The sequence below is a fragment of the Tympanuchus pallidicinctus genome, unplaced genomic scaffold (assembly GCF_026119805.1).
Source record: "Tympanuchus pallidicinctus isolate F22 unplaced genomic scaffold, pur_lepc_1.0 scaffold15, whole genome shotgun sequence".
NCBI lineage: Eukaryota > Metazoa > Chordata > Aves > Galliformes > Phasianidae > Tympanuchus > Tympanuchus pallidicinctus.
The window spans coordinates 10686896-10707873 of NW_026294669.1; the positions used below are offsets into that span (position 1 = coordinate 10686896).

At 41.7% G+C, this 20978-nt stretch overlaps 1 protein-coding gene across 6 annotated transcripts in view; it reads right to left on the bottom strand.

The window, feature by feature from the left end:
* SLC15A2 (solute carrier family 15 member 2) overlaps positions 1–20978 on the bottom strand; it is a 41322-nt gene that overhangs the window by 11854 nt on the left and 8490 nt on the right. For all 6 annotated transcript variants that reach the window (XM_052674918.1, XM_052674919.1, XM_052674922.1 and 3 more), the window contains 12 exons: positions 19417–19509; positions 18268–18367; positions 14156–14246; positions 11997–12074; positions 9512–9594; positions 8212–8298; positions 7809–7898; positions 7527–7571; positions 5339–5371; positions 4204–4292; positions 2366–2447; positions 423–548 (listed from right to left, as the gene is read on the bottom strand). In XM_052674918.1, coding sequence (XP_052530878.1) covers positions 423–548; positions 2366–2447; positions 4204–4292; positions 5339–5371; positions 7527–7571; positions 7809–7898; positions 8212–8298; positions 9512–9594; positions 11997–12074; positions 14156–14246; positions 18268–18367; positions 19417–19509 — 997 coding nt within the window. The remainder of the gene's footprint in view (positions 1–422; positions 549–2365; positions 2448–4203; positions 4293–5338; positions 5372–7526; positions 7572–7808; positions 7899–8211; positions 8299–9511; positions 9595–11996; positions 12075–14155; positions 14247–18267; positions 18368–19416; positions 19510–20978) is intronic.

Here is a 20978-nt window from a genome sequence, read left to right on the forward strand (position 1 = left end):
GCTGAACTGGGAAACAAATTGCAGTGCCCATACCCAGCTTTGTGCCTTCCCATTTTTCTTCTCCTTTGCAGGTAAATACTTTTCATATGCCGTTCAGAGCCCAACAGCAATGTTTAGTTAGTATTTTAGCACTGAGAGATGCCAGCTGAATGCCTCATACTGAGACATTTATTCTTTATTCCTAATTCTAGGACAATATCATTAGACATTCCTCCCTTTGTCAAGCAAGTACTTCTCCAAACATTCCACTTCTATCTGGTTGGAGATGGTGTGCTCCATCTCTAAAGTCATTCCCATGCACTTCTAAGAGGCTGGAGAACAAGTCATAGCATCTGTGATCTTTATTGGAAAATGCCAGAAAAAAGCCCACCCTTTTTCAATGGGATGCAGGTCAAGCCTTCCATCCCCACACATGTACTTACCTGGAAAGCCTCCACTGGCTGCTGAAATAGGTTCTGGTCTTGGATTGTCACTTGAACTGGGTTCTTTGCCAAATTCAGGACCTGAATTAAACTTTCTTTTGGGACGAGTTGAGGCATATCGGTTTCCTAATTAAAATAAAAGGCTTTAAGTGCCATCCATATGCTTTATTAGCACTTTAATAACTTCATTTTCAGTTATAATAGTCTTCCTCTCTGTAATGACACTTTTCCATCCTTTCCTCATCAGAAGTTGCGCTGAGTGAAAACTGAACATAAATCTTACGTGAGGGGGAATCTAATAGTTCAATAGCCAACCTACCAACCTTCCCAAAGACTGCCTCTTGCATCACCAAATGTACAGGCTGCACAGCTGCTGAGCAGGTAGAACAACATCCCTGCTTTCACTATGCAGCTCACAAGTGCCATATCAGAAAGGAAAGAATTCTATGACCAGAATAATTATTTTCCCAGACTGCTCAGCCAGAAGCTAAGTTTTGAAAATCCCAGTCCAGCTCCATGACTGTAAATGGTGCTTTTGCATCACTTGACACCATGCTTCATGCCAAGCACAGATCTCGCTTCCTGTTTTCTAAGAAAGGAAAAACAATGCCTGCAGTACAGAGGAATCTCATTCTGTCAGGAATTACTTCCTAGAAAAAGAACTTCAATCAATATCAGCCTTCTGCTATCTGCAATCTAAAGCCATTAATTACCTTTTTTTCCTCACATTCTTTTAATAAGTAGTTGCCAGGAATACTTCAGAACTATTATTTTTTTCCATTTTATCCTGTAATTAGGGAATGGCAAGCAGGGTAGATTGAACCTAGCTTAGAGGAGAGATACTGTCAGAAAAGACAAGGTGTCACTGTCTTCCATGAACCCATAGCTGCACTGGACCAACAGGCCCTGTATGAGTACCCAGCAAATCTCATTACCGCAACTTTTCATTTGCACTGCCCAAAGTGGGCTGCCATATGCTGCTCTTTGCTAGAGCTTTTAATGGCTTTCAGGGTCCATGCAGAGACAGGAAGAGCCTCTAACTCACTGTGTCCCTACCCTTAGGAGCTGCCCACAGCCAGAGCAGGCTTTCAGTGCCCAGAGAGAGCTGCTGTGGCTGACAACGAGAGCATTTTTTCACTCATGAAAAAAGATCAGAAAGGAGAGCTGAACCCACAGTTCAGTAGGAGAACCCTTTTTTTCAGTAGGAGATCTGTCAATGGATTCACCTGAAGAACTTGCAAATGTTAATCCAGGGCTGTGTGCCAGCCACTCTGTAACAGAACACTTTAAGTATACATGGAAGCTTTAAAAATTAATCCTACAGTATCTTCCTCAAGCCAAAGGTCGGCCATAGTTTGCACAAAGCCGGGCACACTTGCCAGAAACAAATGGTACAAATCTGCAGGGGCTAACACTGAGTTTACAAGAGATTTGTTGGCATCCTGTCTGGGGATGCACGGCCACCCCTGATGTCTGTGATTGTGGAAGTGGCTGCATTCACTTCCATCAATAGATAATGAATTTGTTGCATAAAGAACAGATCCCCAGCCTGAAGTAGGAAAGGAATGAAATAAATAAATATACAGTAAAATACAGAAAATCTACAGCAAGAAATAGAAGAGAACAGACTATATTTTGGGAATTAATCACTCGCATTAGACAGGTGTCTGCCAATCACTGATGATAGAAGCCTAGAAGACAGATCAATACAGATGACAGGTATAGTAAAACTACAAAGACCAAAAAAGAGACAGAGTCACAGAAAGAGACACCTAGGCAGAAAGTAAGAATTTAGCAACTGGATTGGCATGCTTAATTGTAAAGAACTCATTGAAGATGACTATCAAGGAACAAAATTGGTAAAAAGATTATTCAACAGACATTAATAAAAACATATCAGGGAAAGCCAAATATTTCTGAGGAATCGCTTGTGCTATACTTACGTTTATTTTGACTTCTACAATGGCTGCTAGTCCGAATGCCATCCCTGCAAGGATCATACCTGTTGCCATTTTCCTAATAGGTCTATGGAGCAAATGAAAGAGGTACCATTGAGAAAAGAAAGTAATTTAAAATATAGAATACAATTCCTCAGAGACAAAGAACGTGCCAAAACCACGTATTGAACTGTCCAACAGGTGGCACTGGGAATGATGTGCTGTTTAAATTGCCAATCATTTGACTTAAAACTATTCTATTTTTCTGCATGAGGCTAGCACTGAGGCCAATTAAAACTGGTATGCCATGAAAAAAGTTCTATGCTTGCAAGTTTCATATTGTCTTATTCCTAGCTCATCTAGTGGGAATAGCTCATGGCATTATGTTAACCTGCAATGTTGGAATGAGCACTAGAAATGATACATCTTCAAGTCTCTCCCAGGAAAAGCAAAAGATAAGTAGTGTGCTACTTAGCAGCAGGAATAAAGAGAAGAATAAATGTGTAGTTTATGTCATCAGTGTTTCTGACCATCTGTGTCATCACTCTGGGTTATTTCTCCTGCCAATACATCTGCGTTCCTAGAGAATAAGGAACATGCTTTGAAACTGGTGCAAAACAGAACAACTCTGCCAGAGCTGATATAATCTGATATAAAAAGGTATAGGATAGGTCCAGAAAGGCAGGTCCAAACTGAGTGCTGAACTGTTGAGATTTTAAATAAATACAGATCTAAACAAATACAGAATTCAGTGATTTCCAGTCTTTGTAATGGTCTGAATCATAGTCCAGATGGACAGGGGTCTGGGAAATCCAGATTATAAACCTAAATTCAGTCTCTCAGTTATATGGTCTGTTATAAGAAGATTACTATTGTTTGCATCTTGGGATAAATAATGTGATTTTGACGTTGAATTGTGCATTGGGATTGTGTTGCATGAGCTTCTGCAGCCACTCAGGCTAAAACCTTGCAGACTACAGGATATCCACTACCACATCCATGGCTGAATTGGAGAGGGGCCTGTCAGTATCTAGCATCCAGGGGGCAGAAACAGCATGACATTCCATTCCATTCAGTGCCTGGGTCTGTGCTGCTGGATGAAATACTCTGTGAACCTGTCATCAGACAGGAAGCTTTCTGCCAAGTAAGGGCTTGTGAAGGCAGTCTCCTACTCATCTCCCCATTACACACTTTGGTGTTGGAACATGCAAACTTGGTTCACTTCAGCTGCAGCTGCACTGGCTGAGGCACTCCAACAGTGCACATAACGTATTCCCACTGCTAAAGCACATCAACTCACAGACTATAGAGACTCAAAAGTCAAATCTCCTCCCAGAAGCACACACTGGTCCCCAGATACAACTGTTTTGATCTAGAGGTCTTCTCCTATAACGCTGCGCTTCTTAGAGAAGACTTATGATAGAACACTTGGGCTACTGTGAAAACTCCCTTCTCCACTGGCCCCTATCTTGGTGGGAATCTGCCTTCACAAGACCACATGTAGCCCAGGCAGGACAGCAAACTCGGTTACTGCAAGTAGGGAATTACTTCGCAGCAATACAGGAGATAAGGAGAAGGACATATTGATCAAATTTAAAGACTGTTCATACTGGCTTTCAGGGAAAACCTGATGACAGAGCAGAAACCAACATCAGTGAATTTTCCCCGCTGGAATTTCCTTGGCCTATGGAAAATGGCGACACTGCCAGAGAGACTGAAGTAGAGGCAAGTGCTGTAAAGCACAAGTATAGAAATTTGTGTTCCTTCTCCTTAAAAGCTATTCTTCTGCACACTTGCTGCAAAACAGTAAGAAATGAGGTATCCATGTTGTCCCAAGTACTTACGTGAAATTAAATTTGCACATGTTTATCAGAGGATAGAGCCCAAGGTCAAAAATCGGGATGAAGACAAGAATTAGAAGTGGATTTAAGAACTGCAATACAAAACAATGGGAGTTCAGTGACTAGAAAGCAACTTTCAGTAATTAAAGTCATAAAGCAATGCCCTCCAGAAATAATTCCATTACAGAAAGGACATGAACACTTAAAAACCTCCTTTTAAACTACAATCATAGTTTGCTCTTTGATGGTTTTTGCCATTTAGGTTTCACAGCCGCAAATATGTTTTGTTCACACCCTCCTCTCCAAGAGGTAAGCAAGCATCATTGGTGCAATTTCCCTGAAGAGAGAATTGAAGCATTGTGTTTTCAGAGAGTACAAAACCCACTGAAATAGAGGCAGGCAACTTTAGGGGCTGTGTTTGGTGGCACCTTACAACAGATCAACAATAATGGAAACAGCTTGGGACTTGAGCAAAATCTCAGAGGAACAGGCACTATTTTGTGTCTGCCACTTTTTCATACTTCCACACAGCATAAAAACCCCCTAGGAACTGCTTTTCTCCTGGGAGGGCAGAACTTGTCTGTCAGTCAGAAGTGGCACAGCAAGAAAACAGAGCAATGAGAGAACAAGCAGGGAGAGATGCTCCGTTTCAGCTTTGAAGGAAGATTTTAGGGAAAGGAACAGCTTTGAATTTCTTCAGAGCTATTCAGCATAAGAACTGTAATCAACTGTGACAACACAGCATCATCTCAGAGCCTTCATATTTTCATTTGCCCTGCAGGAAGGGAGAAAGGAAACATATTTCAGGTAAAAGGCTGATCCCAGTGCAGAGATGTGTTAAAAAAAGACAATCTGTATCTCCCATATGCCAGCACTAGTTCAAGAAATATTAAGGCGTCATGTTCTCCCACACCTCTGCATTATGCCTGTGTTATGACATCCTAGAGGTCCTCTGAACATCAAGGTTAAGCTTGCTAAACAGCTAGTGTGCAATAAGTAAGAGTCAACACCACACTAGCCAGCAGGACCACTGCTATTACCTTTGAAACAGAAAAAAGAAAAAAAGAAAAAAAAAGAATGAGAGAGAACAAGAAAATATATTTCTACAGGGTAATTTCCTACCCTATAGTATTTTTACCTGCATTTGGTCAGGCTGAAGGACATATATTCCCTGAAACAAAAAGATATGGCAGGTGATTCGTAAGCATGATCATATAAGAGTGCACAGCATATATGGCTGGTGGCAAACAAGCAACCAGCTCACAGTATGGTTTTTATCAGCAAAGGTGGTTTCCTCAAATTCTTCATATTGGCTTTAGCAGCTGACATTGTGCTTTTGACACTTGTCATCTAAAGACAGAGAATTTGATGAGGATCATTTTGCAGAAGGAAGCTACGCTCAGGCCTTGATATATGGCATTTGGGACGTGGCCAGGACAGGTACTGAGTCCCATCTTTCAGACTGGCTGAGCCCAGGACTAGGTGAGCGGTGAGGAATGGGAATGTCAGTTCTAAGCTGGGACCTGGATTTTGAGCTTACTCCCTCTGCTTCTCTAAAGGAAAAGCCCAAATCCTGTAAGTGAATGTCCCATGCTTCAAGACCCCTTGCAAACACCTCAAAAGGATAACAGAAGATTACCCTTGAGCCGGTAGGCTGTACCCCATCTACTCCCTCCTTTTGACAAAGGCACCAAATGGGCTTTGGTCAGTTGTTCAACTGTTCTTGGTTTAAGCCAAGAGAACTTGAGGCTGTAACAGCTGAGGTATCCTTGCACCACCGTGTCTTGCCCCTGCAATTGGGAAGGCCATCAAGGATAGACAGAGGGATCTCAGTTTCCAAAAGTGACAGATGAGCTGTCTCCAGGCAGAGGCTGGCGTTTGTCTGAACTTCACACAGCTTTTCATTTGAAATTAAGATGAAGAGAAAGGGGGAAAACATTAGGAAGAAAATAATATCTTTCCGAGAAAGCACCGTGGGGATTTGCCTCCTGTCTGCCAGGTTCGTCCTGAGCTGAATATAGATTGCCTACCTGTTTCTGCTGGCAGCTGCCTCCTAGGAGAGTGAAAAGCAGTGGACAAAGCAAAGGAGCTTTGCAATTAATAGCATCAGGCAAATACCTTCTTCTCTCACTACTTTGTGTACAAATATGCCACTAGAAAACAAGCCTGCAAGCATTTCATGTCGCTCTAAACCATTCCCTGTTAATTCAGTCTCCCTAGCTGAGCACTTTGGCTTGAGAGAGCAGAAACACGGAATTTTGCAAGCATGATCTCCAGCAACCCTAATGAAGAAATCAACCCAGTGTTGCAGTTAATTCTCACCTTCATGAGCTGGGGCAACTCACTAAGGCTCAACAAGACTGAAAGAAGCCAAAAACCCATTCAAGCAGGTAGAACTAATATGTACTGGTTTCTTCTCCACCAGGGAGAGTTTAAAAAATGACTCCTGGTGATTCTTAGATGTTCTGCTAATGGATCACTAAGTGTGTGTGAGCACAACAGCAGAAAACAAAGTTTCTAGATACACGTCATAAAGACTTCATGAACTTTCATTGTTTGTCCTTCTGGAGTGGATAAAATATTACAAGTGGTGTAGTCTTTTTCATGCCTCATTTGAATTAATTAAGCCTAATGAGTATCACATGCTGAGAGCAAAACTTTTTAAGAGGAAGAACTCAAATCTGGGGCCTTACATTGATTTTAAATTGTAAAATGGGCATTTACCATCTCAAATTCTCATATGAGTATCTGCAGGTAAGATCTAGATGGCCTATTAAATACACTTCTGGAAACACTTTAAGTGGTGACAACGTTAGCTAGACAGATGATCTACAGTCATCTGTCACTGCCTTCTGCTCCATTTGCCACTCACACCTTTGAAGTACTTGATGGCTACTAATTCATCCCCCCACATTTCGACCCTAAGCACAGGATTCCTGCTGATTCTTAGACGCTTCATCAATGCATCACTAAGTAAGCCAGAGCAGAAGTATACAATTACAACATCTCTCATTATACACCACAAGGGCTGTGTGAACTTTATCTGACTTTCCTGTCTTGAGTGGGGGGTCACAGAGCAACCAGTTGCCAGTACGTCAGCACTCCTGACATTACAGGCTGCCAGTGGCTCCCCAGCCCTTGCTCCTTGCCAAGATGTGCTATGATGAACTGCACACGGCAACATAAGGCCTCTCTCTTCTAATCACTGAAAGTGCAACTTATCCAGACTCATTAGGCAGAAGGCCTTACTAGCAAGAGAATTTGATTAAAAAGCAAGAGCAGTGTTATTACTGCTAGTCTTATCCCCAGTGACATTAAATACTTACAAAGTCAGCGTTCATCTTTGTAGCTTGCAAAGTCCACCTGGATCCCTACGGAGAAAGCAGACAGCAATGTAGTTTGCATGATGTTCCATGGAACAGAGAACTTGGGGATAGAGAAAACCACAGTGCTGGAGGTCTTGCAAAACCATTGCAGTTTTGTGCCATTGCAGCACAACCAGCCCCTAGGCACCTGATAGGAAGGTAGTGCACTGTCTCCAGGATACTTTGGTGTCACGCTGGCAGCACAGGGGTGCAAATTCAGGCCTACAACATGCTGTACTGTACCTGCTGATCAAACAGGGCCCAGAACATTGGCAGTGGTAAGAAGAGAAAGAGAACGCGTGTCACCATTTTAACCTCCGCAATCAGCTGTTTCTATAAAGGAAACAGACAGAAAATTAAGATGCGAGGACAAACCGACAGGGGCTTCAAGCTACAAACTACAAAGCAAAAGAGCTCCTATGTTTTTCTACACAACAGTTTCTCACTGCATTTATTCATGACCATAATTGCATTTCTGCATTTCAGTGCAGCACCTCGACTGTCCATTAAGGGTCAGGAGAGTACAGACATGGGAAAGGACAGGGCAAGTGAGGAGATGCATATGAAGAGTGGGGTGGCCAGGCCAGTCCTAAGTTTGCCTGACTCCCTTTTCCCTTCCAATCCTCCCTTGTAAAACATCACTTACCGAGTACTGTTCTGACGCCCAGTCAAGCCAGTGATCTCTCCTTGGAATCTGACGGGAGCGATTTTTCAGCCTGTTTTTAATAGCAAACTAAGGAGAAAAACAGGTGCATAACTCCCTCATGCCTACCCCTCTAATTTAAATTTTCCATTTCTGAGGTCTTATTCGTCTGCCCTTGTCACATTCCCAGCTTAAAACTGCCCTTTCCACCCCTGGAGGTACATATCATGGGGGTTCTGATGGACACTTCCAAAATTTGCATGTGCACAACCAGATGCATTAGAACCAATTCTCTGCAGGAAAGTTTCTGTGACACTGATTGATTAAAAGTGTGATATGTGAATGAACTACCTCCAGAGCTTGTCCTCCACAAGCAAACCCAGTGTTAGCCTCCAACATCTGTTTTTCTTGATTTAAAACCTGATACGTGATAAAGCTTTGAACATCATTTTTTCTTCTTTTCTGAAGGGCACTTGTTGGACTGACCACAGTGCTGGGGAGGAAACACTTCCTTATTCACACCAATATCAAAATCAGAACTATCATTCCTTTCTTGTTGTGTAATTCTTTCTTTGCATATTTCTGGCGCGGCCCATTCAGTCCTAGAGCAGCTTTTAAATTGGTTTCTCACTGCAGGAGAAATTAGTGACACCAAATTTTTAACTTGTTTGTTCATGCTTCTTGCTCCAGCCACTGAACAGACTGGCAAAAACAGTGGCAGCCTGCCTTAGAAATCCTGTCCCTAAGATCTGGTCTGTTTCCCCAAGGTAAATCTGTTACTAGCATTAACCTAGAGAAAAAGAAAACATTTGCTGTTTGCAACAGGTCCTGAACAAGAAACATCAATATCCATCCAAAGACAAGACAGGATTTCTCATACACTGTAGCCAGCTCACACACTATGAAAAATAGTTGATAAGCTATACTGAAATTGTAGAGTAACTTAATGTGCATAACATGAACATGTAATATTACAGTCTGCTGAACTGATGAACTTCAGTAAAATCGTTCACCTGAAAGAAATTACATTTCTCAATTTTTCTTTCAGCCCTTACCAGCAAACCCCACCCAGTGTTTTTACTGGCGTTAGCTGAAGATGTGGAGCTATGGAAAAACAATTGAAATGCTGAAGAATAAACTGGGACATAGATGTGTTCCTTATTCCTTACAGGTCAACAACAAAATATCTAGCCAGGAGCAGCATTCAGAAGGATTCTAGATGTCACTTCCCCATTCCCCTTGCACTCTTCTGACCTGCAGCCTCAGAATTACGCATGAAGAAGAGAGAATGGCACACACTTACTCCAATGCATTTGCACACTTCAAGTAAGACGTTTCCTTGTGGCGGCGTTTTTCTGTACAGTCCGCTTCCAGCTATAAACACAACTGAAAAAGATTATACTCCAGATGAGAATTTACATGACTGAAACTTAATCCTGCTCTGTTTTCTGGGGAGGAACCCTCACCCTCATATTCAGCAGAAATCCTCTCCCTTTGAGGCTTACATGGCAGTACTTTCATCAAACCAAACAAACGTATAGGGCTCTGTTAATGACTTCAAACTGAAAAAGATCCTACAAGAGGCAATGTGATTCCTACAAAGCGACTTAAAAACCAATCCACTTTTAATTGCTGACGTTGATGATGACGATACCTGTGCATGAAACTAGCCCCAGATCATTGCAACCACCACGTGAGGATGAATCCAAATCCAACATGAGCTTTGTGTACTTGCACTTCATGCACATTTAAATGACGTTAAGAGAAATTACCTTCACTCATGGTTTCTGTGAAGGGATGTGCAATTTAAGGTACTGCGTTCTCCCTCAAAACACAAAATAGATTAGCAAGGCTTCAGAATATTGTCAGAGTTGGAGCTATCCAATTGCAGATCATTTGTCCTGTTCCTTGAGAGCCTTTGACTACATTGCAATTCCAAAAGCATTACCAAGGAGAAGTACAATAAAAGCTGAGCACGAAATCCATGTAACAAACCAACCAGTGGAGAAAAGTACGTATTTTTCTCACCTGGATGTTCACCATTTCCTTTTTAGGACTATGAACATCCAGTTTTGACTTTCAGAACTGCAAGAGAGGTGTCTGAAGTCAGTTTAGGTGAATCCCAACCAAAGAGACTCGTCCAAAGTCATAGAGCGGGTAACAGTGCTACTTCATTTTTAGCATGTCTATGTGGAGTTATTGGTGCCTTCCCAAAGGTGATTCACCTAAAGGTGATTCATTAAGTTTGCTGAAAACATCTCCTGACAATTCCATTGACCCCACTGGGAACTGAGGTTCCTGCATTAAAATAAATGATGTCAGTCCTCTCCTGTATTTCAGACACCGAAGCAGCTCAGAAAATCTTGTCGTGTAAGATGCCCATTCTGCCTCTAAACTTTCTTTGCTATCCAGCATCATGGGAAGGGGATTGGTCAGGGCTGGAAGAGTACGTTCTCCAGTTCTGCAAGCTGCTCACATAGTTAAACACATCACATCCAAGAAAACTCCAATATTTTACAAAAGTACACAGAACTGCTTTGCTGGGCAGGCTATGGAATCTGGCAGCAGGACACTAGCAAAAAACACATTACAACTGATGTCCTCACTGGAACTGTAATAGTTACATGTCCATTTTTCCCTGGGCAACTACTACTATCTTGTTAGAAACACTCAACACACGGCACTGCACAGAGGAGCTTATGCCGCGCTGAACCACTAAGAATGGACCACGTGGGAAAACAGGAGCTACTCAGGCCCGTGACCATGCACTTTTTTGGAAACATAATTGCTGTAACATAGGTTGTGAACTGATAACATTTTCCCAACGCTCTGATCCTTCTCTAGGATGGAAGTTTGACAGGGAAAAACAACTTATGCATTCTCTGGAGGATGAACTTTTCAAATCACAGACGCAATTCATACAATTGCACAGTCTCTCAATTAAGCTAACATGTTGAATGAGAAGTCAACCCATGCTGTGTTAAAAGCTCTCAAATGCAGTATAATAAGGGGACTGCTCCCCTGCAGCAGTGAAACTAAAGCTAATGGAGTGTCCCTTATATTGGGTACTGATGAATAACTGTAAGAATGCAGAAATTGCTGGGTATTTGATAGGGGTTGAAGAAGTCATCTTGACAGTACATTAACAGGCCTAAGACGCAGGCTTTAGGAAGCAGGATGATTGCAGCTCGCTCCTGATTCTAGGGCAATGAGGGCTTATTATTGCAACATAATAATAGGCTGCCACTGTAATTGTGGGAATAACTTCAGCCAAGCAAAGTGAGAAATGAATAAAGTGGCATCTCATTCAGCTTCCCTTTCTAAGATTTCTGTGCGGTAAGCATTCTGAAGCAAAAGTGGATGGCCTCAAGCTACAAAAAAAACTGTGGAAAGGTTAGAAGTGGCATACTAAGCTTCTCTTCTGTAAGTTGGAGTACTTTGAGTACTTCTATAGGTAGTGCTCAGATGGCAGCTCAGAGGCCTAACCTGCTCACAGACAGGGCTGTAGCACATCAAAATTACTTTAATGCCTTCATTTGTTATACAGAACAACCATCTTCTCACCAGTATCATGATTTAGGATTGCAGGATGACCACAGTCTGCCCATCTCTAAGTGATCCAAGCGTTTTTTCTTGTTGATCTGAACCATGGAACAGTTGGATGAGTTTGAACTCTTGAGCTTTCAATCATAGCATCCATCCAGTGCTGGTGAACTTGTGCATTTTCTCATCCACATGCAGACTTAAAAATGATAACTACTGCTAGAATCACGGTGGTTTTCACTCACCAAGTGCCAGCACCATCAGTGCTGCTGGGACACCAAAAGCCAGTGCATAACAATCCTCTCCAAAACATTTCACATCCCCTAAAAAAGAATTCAGAAAGAAAAGCATCTCCTTATTATCAGCCTTACGTTACCTGGGTTTTTGATTTGCTTCTCTTAGATCAGTCACTTGGTTTGGCTCTAAATCTTCTTTGCTGTTGCTGCTTGACACTACGAATTGAATTTCCTTGAAACAGTTGTCCTCACTTGACGAGGACAATTTGGAAGCTGGGCTAGTGTCTGCCAGCAATAGAAGCTGATAATGGGATATTGATGAGAATAGTACAAGGGAGACAAATAGGTAGAAAGCAGTGATAAGAACTGTAATTTGGAAAGAAAAAAAAAAAAAAACCCCAAACATTTAAAACACCCTCAAATCATTATACGTTCACATAGATCTAAACAATCAGTACTGTGTTTCCACATTATCTGTGCCAGCTGCATGAGTTACATTATGATTATATTTCATTGTGATCTACAGTGGACAAAGCGGCAGCAAATACCCCTACTCCTAAATAAGTGGCTGCACAGGATTAGACTTAACACACTATTTGCATCCCCAATACCTTTTCTCCCAACTTCCTAATTTCACCAGAGGTAGCCAGGTCTTGCCCATCAAGAACCCAGGTTTGTTAGAGCATGGCTTTCACTGATCCAAGGTATGGTTCACTGAAACCCCGTGCCTTTCAGCCTAGTTCACAGCACAGGAGTTCAGAAGGCCAGTTGCAAACTAGCAGTGAAGTCTGCATCTGCATGCCAGTGGCTACAAATTACTGCGCTCTTGCATAGAAAAAACAACAAATAAGTTTGGCTAAAATAAACAACAGAGTTAACAGGAAACCAGCTCACGAAGCCTTCTGTTGTCCCCATTTGCTGTCTCTGGGCAATCATGACCAATTGCATAACTGTGTGGTGCATAACATTTATTTGCTTATTTTCACAAATTAGCTGAAATCCAACAAAGCTGGCAGCAAGATATTATGGACACACTGAAATGTTAACATACAAAGTGAGCTGGACTCCTCCACCTGAAAACATCTATTCCATGTTTTTGCCAAATGTCTTTGGACTGTACTACTTGTTTTTTCCAAGGAAACCTTTCATACTTAACAGAAATTTTACTATCCCCATCCTCTCCACCTCATTTCCACGTTGCAACCAGTTCACTGTTATGTTGCCTTGGCACAGATTTTTACATTCCAAGGGAATCAGATTTTCATCTGTGCAGTGATGGCACTGAGCAAAATCCCCTCCCAACATAAGGTTGACCTGGGTAAGGAGAGTATTCACCTCAACACTTTGGTGAGATATAAGACAAGCACAACTGCCCACAGCTTTGTGAAATGAACAGCCTGATGAAATGAATACTGCAAATAAAGAAAGCTTCCTGAAGGCCACAGGACAGAATGAAAAAATTACCAGTGTGAATGTTACCTAGTCCTGCCCCCAATCCCTTTGCCTGTGGTCTGCTGTCTTCCCTCTGCATCTGTGCCTGTATTTATAGCATGCCAGTCCCCTGGTTTCCAGGCACTACAATACAACGAAAGAAGTGCAGCAAGGACAGAATGTAAAGTAGGTCCTAAGTGGGGCAGAGGCCTGTGCTTTGTTTTCAAGGGTAATTGCTCAGAGCTGCAATCTTCCAAGCAGACCCATGCAGACATGCTTGGGTGCCAGGACTGAGTCCTCCCACAGTCAGCAGTGGCAGGACAGTGTAGGATTCCACATCCATCCCTACTAAACCACTCAGTCCTGATGCCTGCCCAGGGCATCAGATATCAATTCCCATCCACAGGTTACCTGCAAGCAAGGCAGGGATCAATACTTCACTGGACACAGAAAGAATTAGACGACAATTCAGATCTTTCCACCTCCCATATTTTAATTCTGCAGTTTGGACTGGCATTGAAATACAACTGGGAATATGGTTTTTGTGACTTGCCTGCTGCTAGCACCATAAATCTGTTACGCTGCAATGGCAGGATTAACAAGGCATAAATGCAATACACTGACCAATCCAGAGATAATATAATTTCTGCCATTCAGTTGTCATAAGAACCTAACAATGCACAGCGGAGTAGCCAGAGGGCAGCTAATTTATTGTTTTACTCTAAATCAACACTGACCTCTTAATACAGGCGTTACAAACGTGGAGATCAAACTTCCAGCATTAATGGATAAATAGAAGACGGAAAAAAACTTGCTTCTCTCAGAGGTCTAAAACAAGAGAAGACAGTATCAGTGTCACAGCTAACACAGAGCATCAGGCTTGCAAATTCAGTGCTATCAATTCTCTTGTTAGGAAGACTGGGTAAATGTTGACATGAAGTGCATAAAATGTTAGGCAAACAAACTTGCCTTCAGGTGATGGTAAACGCTCACACAAATCATCTTACTTGAGATGCACTGTGGGGCTTTTTGGCATTTCAGAGGAAAAGTCACTGCTTTGAGACTGTTGTGAGATTGGAAGGGGGAGAGCATCTACTTATTCAGGTCCTTTGTCACCTAATTCAGTACAGCTTGGCACAGCTCAACAAGATCATCATGTGTTCCCATGTCTGAGCTCTTTTCTCCCCTCCTTTCTTCCCATTAAAAAAAAAAAAAAAAACAGAAAAATAAACCTATTTTGAGTTTATACAAGCAAAGATGAGAGGGTGGCAGCAAATGAAAAGAATCCATAAGACAGGATATTATCAATCTGAGGTCTGTCAACATCAGACTAATAGGGGAAATTAAATCTATCGGGGCATATTCAAGAGCTCGGGATTCAACAGATGGTGCAACACATTGGAGTTCATACAGTTAAAGGATTCTTGCTGACCTTCCTTCCTCCTACATAATTTCCAGTTTGGAAGGAATCAAGAATTTGACGCAGATTTTGGTGCTTTTCACAAAAGTAACACATGAAGGCATTCAGTCAAATGCAGTCCCTCCTTGCATGCACTGGACACACTCAGAGACACGCACTAACAGTGCTAAACTTCCTCCCTGAGCCTGGGCTGGCAGAGCAGAGACAGAAGGCTACCTGGCCTACACCACATTCATCTGTACCACCAGCTGTGGGATATCTCAGTTGGTGAAGCTAGCATTTAAAGACAGTCCAAGCCTAGACAGTCAATGTATTTCATCAGTATCTAGGGCTTCACTCCCAGCTGTGACCAGGTTCTACAATGGCAATGGACAAACTGGACACGGCTCAGTGCATGGCAGCAAACTCCCCAGGGCACCTTGAGCCACATCTCTACGACCTGAGCATGGTTTGAATGTGAAGCTTTAACTCATGTGTGGAGGAAGCTCCCCACAGGTGTTGTGGTCGTGTTCCCTTCTGCTCCCTGAGACAACAATATTCACAAGGTTGAAAAACAGGATTAAAAAGTAAAGAACTGCAGATGAGGACAACTTTTAAGGAATCCAGCCTGAGATCTCAAGGTGTACTAAAACTTCCTTATTATACACATTTATAGATTCAAGTGGTGGAAAAAAAATGATCAGAGTAGCAGAAGTGAGTACAAAAATAATAGACAACAGCTTGCAATTTACACTGATTGGAAAAAAAAAAAAAATACTTCCCTCCTTCCTTCCTTAATCTTTGGAACAGACGTACATTAATAACATGATTTGGATTAACTAATTAGAGAAAAGGTACTGTACATGATAATCCTGATCTCCTTGGCAACAGCAAAACAAAGAAACAAAGAGAAAGCTATTTAGTACCTTAAAAACCACACCACACTGTTTGAAAGCAGCTTTGGTCCTTAATTAATATGCACAGCAGCCTGTGCATTCATGTAACATATTGTAGATATCATTTTATTCAGGCATTTTTAGTCTGGACTGCTAATCCCATAGACAAGGGTACTTGGAAACCTGCAGACAAATCTACTTTCTGTATCTGAGCTCCTGATGAATAAGTCTCCGTCACTGTTTGTAGTACTACAGTTCTGAAAGTGGCAGAGCCTAGAATTTACAAAGTACTCTTAAGAAAACCAGGCCAACAGTATGCCTATGCCTCAAAAGTTAGCTTTATCTCCACAAGGAAACCACAGGATCAATCTACTTATTTACTTTATATGCAGACTACTACATCCCTCATTTCCAGACGGAACAACTAAACCCATGCACTTAAAGGTTCAGAAATTTATTGGTGCCTTGAAAATTGAGGGGGAAATCAAGTTTTTCATCTCATTTGGAATTTTTAAAACTTACTTCACTCTAGCTAGAGTGGAAGACGAAAAGCATAGGGAGCCTTCCCAAACAACACTCCAGAGAGAAAAAAAAAAGTTCTGGTTGGCTCTAAATCTTTCATCCCTTACAAAATCAAAACTTCCCGTACTGGTTTTGAAGACTTATATTTCCTATCACATACATAAAACCTTTCTTTCTCTTCTTTTGAAGGGAAAAGTCATTTCAAAATGGTAAAATACAAACTTTCTATTCTGAAAAGAATGAATAGAACAGAACATATTGTCCTTATCAGAAGGCTTTTTACAGTTTCTTTTTCTAAATTAGTTTCCCTTGAAGGCAACACAAGGGAATGCCTGAGCCTTAGCATTTGATAAATTTGTTGGAGAGGTGCAGTCTGACTGCTGGAGAATAGGCACAGGCCCACACCAACAATGAGCAGTTTGGGTTTTTCTCTGTAACCGAGCTGTAATGGTAAGCTCGGGATAATAATAATAATATGTGCCTGACTGGGATGCTGAGATTCATTAGCTGAAGTCTATAAAACACTGTGAAGATAAGTGGTACATATTATCATCCTGTAATTAGGTGGTAATTGAAAGATGCTGGATAAATATTATTAATCATTAATATTCATAGAAGTAGCACTTCTGAAAACGCTGCTGTAGCACCTGTTACAATCCTTGTGGGGGAACCATTCGCACTGCAACCTGAGATGCCCACATGCTGGTACACACACACTGCATCCCCAGAGCAGTGTGCTGCACTGCCAGCCAGAGTTGTGGTGACCGCCTCTGATCGCTGCTTCCCCTGCTGTAGCATCCTCTAAAGCACCAGGTCTGACAGGCAGCACAGCACAGGATGCACACACCTCCAGAAGGATCTGCTTGTAAGATTCACCACTTTAGTATCATGTAGCTGATGTGAAGAAAGACCAAGCCTTCTCTATGTTTTAAAATACATATTTTAGGCTGTTTTGTTTATCCATTAAATGCAAACTGCACGGTGGGACATTGCAGAAGGCAAACAAACCGCTTTGCAGAGCTTGCTTCACCAAGGCCAAGCGGCCATCCCTTATCCAGCTCCATCAAAGGCTATTCTGATAGGTCTCTACTGGAATGTCCTTATTCAACACCTTTTGATGGGGATTTCCATCTTCTAAAGGTCTTCTAAAATCTTTCTCAGTAGGTATATTTCTGGATATTTTTTTCTAACATACAATACTAAATCCTTAGTGGATTTAGCCTGCTCATCACAAATCCACTTATTTTCTTCCTTGTAGCAGTGGCCTTCTATGACTTCTGATACACACAGTAATAGCTGAAAGTAGTACATTCTGACCCATTTCACTTCTTCAGGTGCTACCTTATTCCTGATTTAGCCACTGGTTTACATAATGGGAATTTGAGATTGATTCATTACATGACATGAAGGCCAGTGCTAAGTCCTTGTGATGGAGAACAAGGACATGAAGAAACTGCATTACAATTCACAGGATGCAATACTAAAAAGAAACATTTTCCCAACTCTTCAGAACATTCTATTCTGGCATATCTAGAAAACATTCTGACTACACTGGGCAGAATAGAAGTACCTTCAAAAGGCAAGAATTTTGTACAGTTCTTTCTCAACAACAATCTAGTTTCTGTTTTGAGGGAAAGTCTCAAAGCAGAGAGGCTTGCAACACAGTTTTCCTTTTTGTTTGCTGTACTGTGTTGCAGTGTGTTATAATCACATTCTTAAGCTGATTCAGAAAAGGCAGTCTTTCTATGCTATACTATACAGGACCTTCCAACTCCTCCAGCTCAATTAATATTTGGATTATTTGATGCAATTATAACCTGATATCAATAGTGTTCTGTTGTTATTTCCCTTTCCTGAAGCATCTTGATTCTTTCAGGTCTCATGCAAACCATCCTACCTCACATCTTTTCCTAGCAAGTCATTCCTATGTAATTTCCCAGCAAACAGGTTCTAGTACAACAGAATCTAAAAATATGAACACCCTCATAAAATACCCAGAACTGCAGAGTTTAGAAAAGAAAATAAATCTTACATGTTCCTCTTCAAACTGGTCCCCACCAAATGCAGAGACACAGGGCTTGATACCTCCCGTTCCAAGGGCGATCAAAAACAGACCAACCATAGACAGGACCCTTCATGCAAGAACAAAAATAACACCATTGCAGAACCCTTCCACTGCTTAGGGGAACATTTTATTGTCACCCAACCATAATTCCTCTAGTATCACTGGCTTTTGCACATTGGCAGTGATGATGAGCCAGCTAACTGCAAACATTTACTTATTTATTTATCCTCATTTCTGCATTCAGCATAAGTCAATTAAAAAAAGTGTTTGTCAGTTTCTTGCTGTTTGGAGGCCCACTAAATGTACCAGACATCAAAGATCCAAGGGACTATTTTTCATTCATCTGAGAACAAAAGGCTGCAGAAATCAATTGAGAAATGGAAAATTAAAACAAAACAAAAAAATCCTTTGCATGTAAGACTTCTGGTCTAGGTAAGTGAAGAAATTCTGTTTGAATTAGGCTCTTGGGTGCTTTCCACTTCCCAGCACTCCTCAAAATCCTACTGTTGATCCAAAAGATTATTGATTATTTCTGGGTGGAACAGGAGTGTCAAGACAGGTCAAATCGAGGACAAAAGAAAGCTGCTGTATAAACCAGATGTACTCCTGCCTGCATGCATATACTTTTAGTGCCAGGATCACCTCAGTAAAAACAGCATGGTTGTTTCAGAGATACCAGCTGGAAAACTACTCTGACATTCCTATCAGTTCAAAATCTAGAGGGCAAGAACGGTATTACCCTGCAAGTAACACATCATTCCTCTGTCACACATCAGAAAAATGTGTATTTGGGATTTAGTGTTCCCATGTACATGAGGGGACCTTGCTGAGCTGTATGGCTACGGCAATGAGAAAATGAGAGAGAAATGAGCTGGTGTGAGCAATCAGATGGAAGAGACCAAACTCCAGTAGCATAATGTAGCAGAGAAGCATGATCAGAAGTCTCTGTGTCAAAAGGCTCAGTCCTGGTGATGGTTCCAAGCTTTTCCTGGTGAACTCACACTCTAGACTTCCCCTCCAAACTGCTGGCCTGATAGGGGTGAAACAAGTGACAGTCCTGGGTAAACCACCTACCACTGCAACCTACAAAAATATTCAGCTTCAGCAGCTACTTACACATGAACTGCCTGGTTGCCTAGGGATGGAATGGCACCGACTGACTTTATCAGATGGCCGACCACATACACAATGGAGAGGTAGATGATTGTCCTGTGAGCAAAGCAAATAGCAGTGACTGAAGGTGCTGGGTGATGCACAATCTGAAAACAGAGTGTGTCTGTGTTTCCTGATATGAAAGGTCTATTTGGCAGATGCACAAGGAATAGTTTTGTCCATATCCCCAGTACTGCAGACAGCTATAACTTTTACGTCAACATTTAGCACACTGGAAAAAGGAGATAGGCAAATGGATTGAGATTAGGGAAGCATAGACACTACTTTCTTTGGGGAGATTGCTGGGCAGAATAAGCTAAATGTTCCACACTGCAAATAGATGAGTGCTCTTCAGGTCCAACTCAGTTTCCAGACTACTAATAACTGGCAGTTTGTATCACACACTTAACTGTGCTGGAAGGAATCTGTAGGGACTGCTGCTCGCTTTCAACCCACCTTATTACTACATCCAAATTAGGAGTGTGGTTTTCCTGTTACAAGACTGAATTGAATCTCAAGCACCTCTGGAGGACTGAGATCATCTATCTGCTTCCCACATCTTGGCGAGTGTGAGCAGGAAATCTGACCAGGGGGGTCAGGCTTTTAAGTGCATTACATTGCTTCATCATCTTAAAGATTAATATGTGCAGACAAAACACAGTAAAAATGGAAGAACTTGTTAGGAAAGAGATACTAGAAGAAGCTCTGTGATCTCCTCTAATCTGTTATCCTGTTCTTACTATCGGTTTAGCTATGGCAGCAAAAGCCACCATTTATAAAAACTAGGCAAGAGATTTTTCTTGGAATAATCCCCTAATGCAAAAAGTTTGCATAATGGTTTATTTTTTCACAACATCGCACTGCAAGATAGATATCCTCAAATAGCATTGAGTATTCTCAGGCAACTTCAAATAATGAAGTTAAAAAACAAACCAACTTTGTGTGCGTAGGTTTTTTCACTCAATAGGACAAGAAAATGACTAAGTTAAAGCACAAATTAAAAAAGGAATATTGATATCTCTTTAAGAGCTTTCTGCTACAAAGGCATATTGCAGCAATTTTTTTTCCATGTAGAGACTCACACTGCCAGATGTGCTTAGACCTATAGGGAAGGGTTCAGCTGCACTTCATCACTAACAGCAAGACACCTCAGGCAGTTAGCAGAAAGTGCCAAGGAAAGAATGTCCTGTGTACAGCTGCTCACCACCACTCTGGGACAGATGGTGGCCCTGCCCTGCAAATTATCAGCCTAAGGGATGACTCCCTAATTTTCTCAGGGAGATGTTAGCTGGTTTTATACTAAGGGAGATGATCTGACTGAACCCAGGTTACTCTGGGATAAAAATAGGTGCGTTCATGCATTCCCTATGCTGAGAAAGCATGTGAAGGTACAGTTAGTGACATTTCACCTGAAACTAGTAGATTCAGAGGATGATACTGCTTCCTTACCATCTTCCATCTCAGTGACCGAACTTGGCAAGCTGAGGGTTAACCACCCTATATCTTAGTTTTCTCAAGGTGCATGG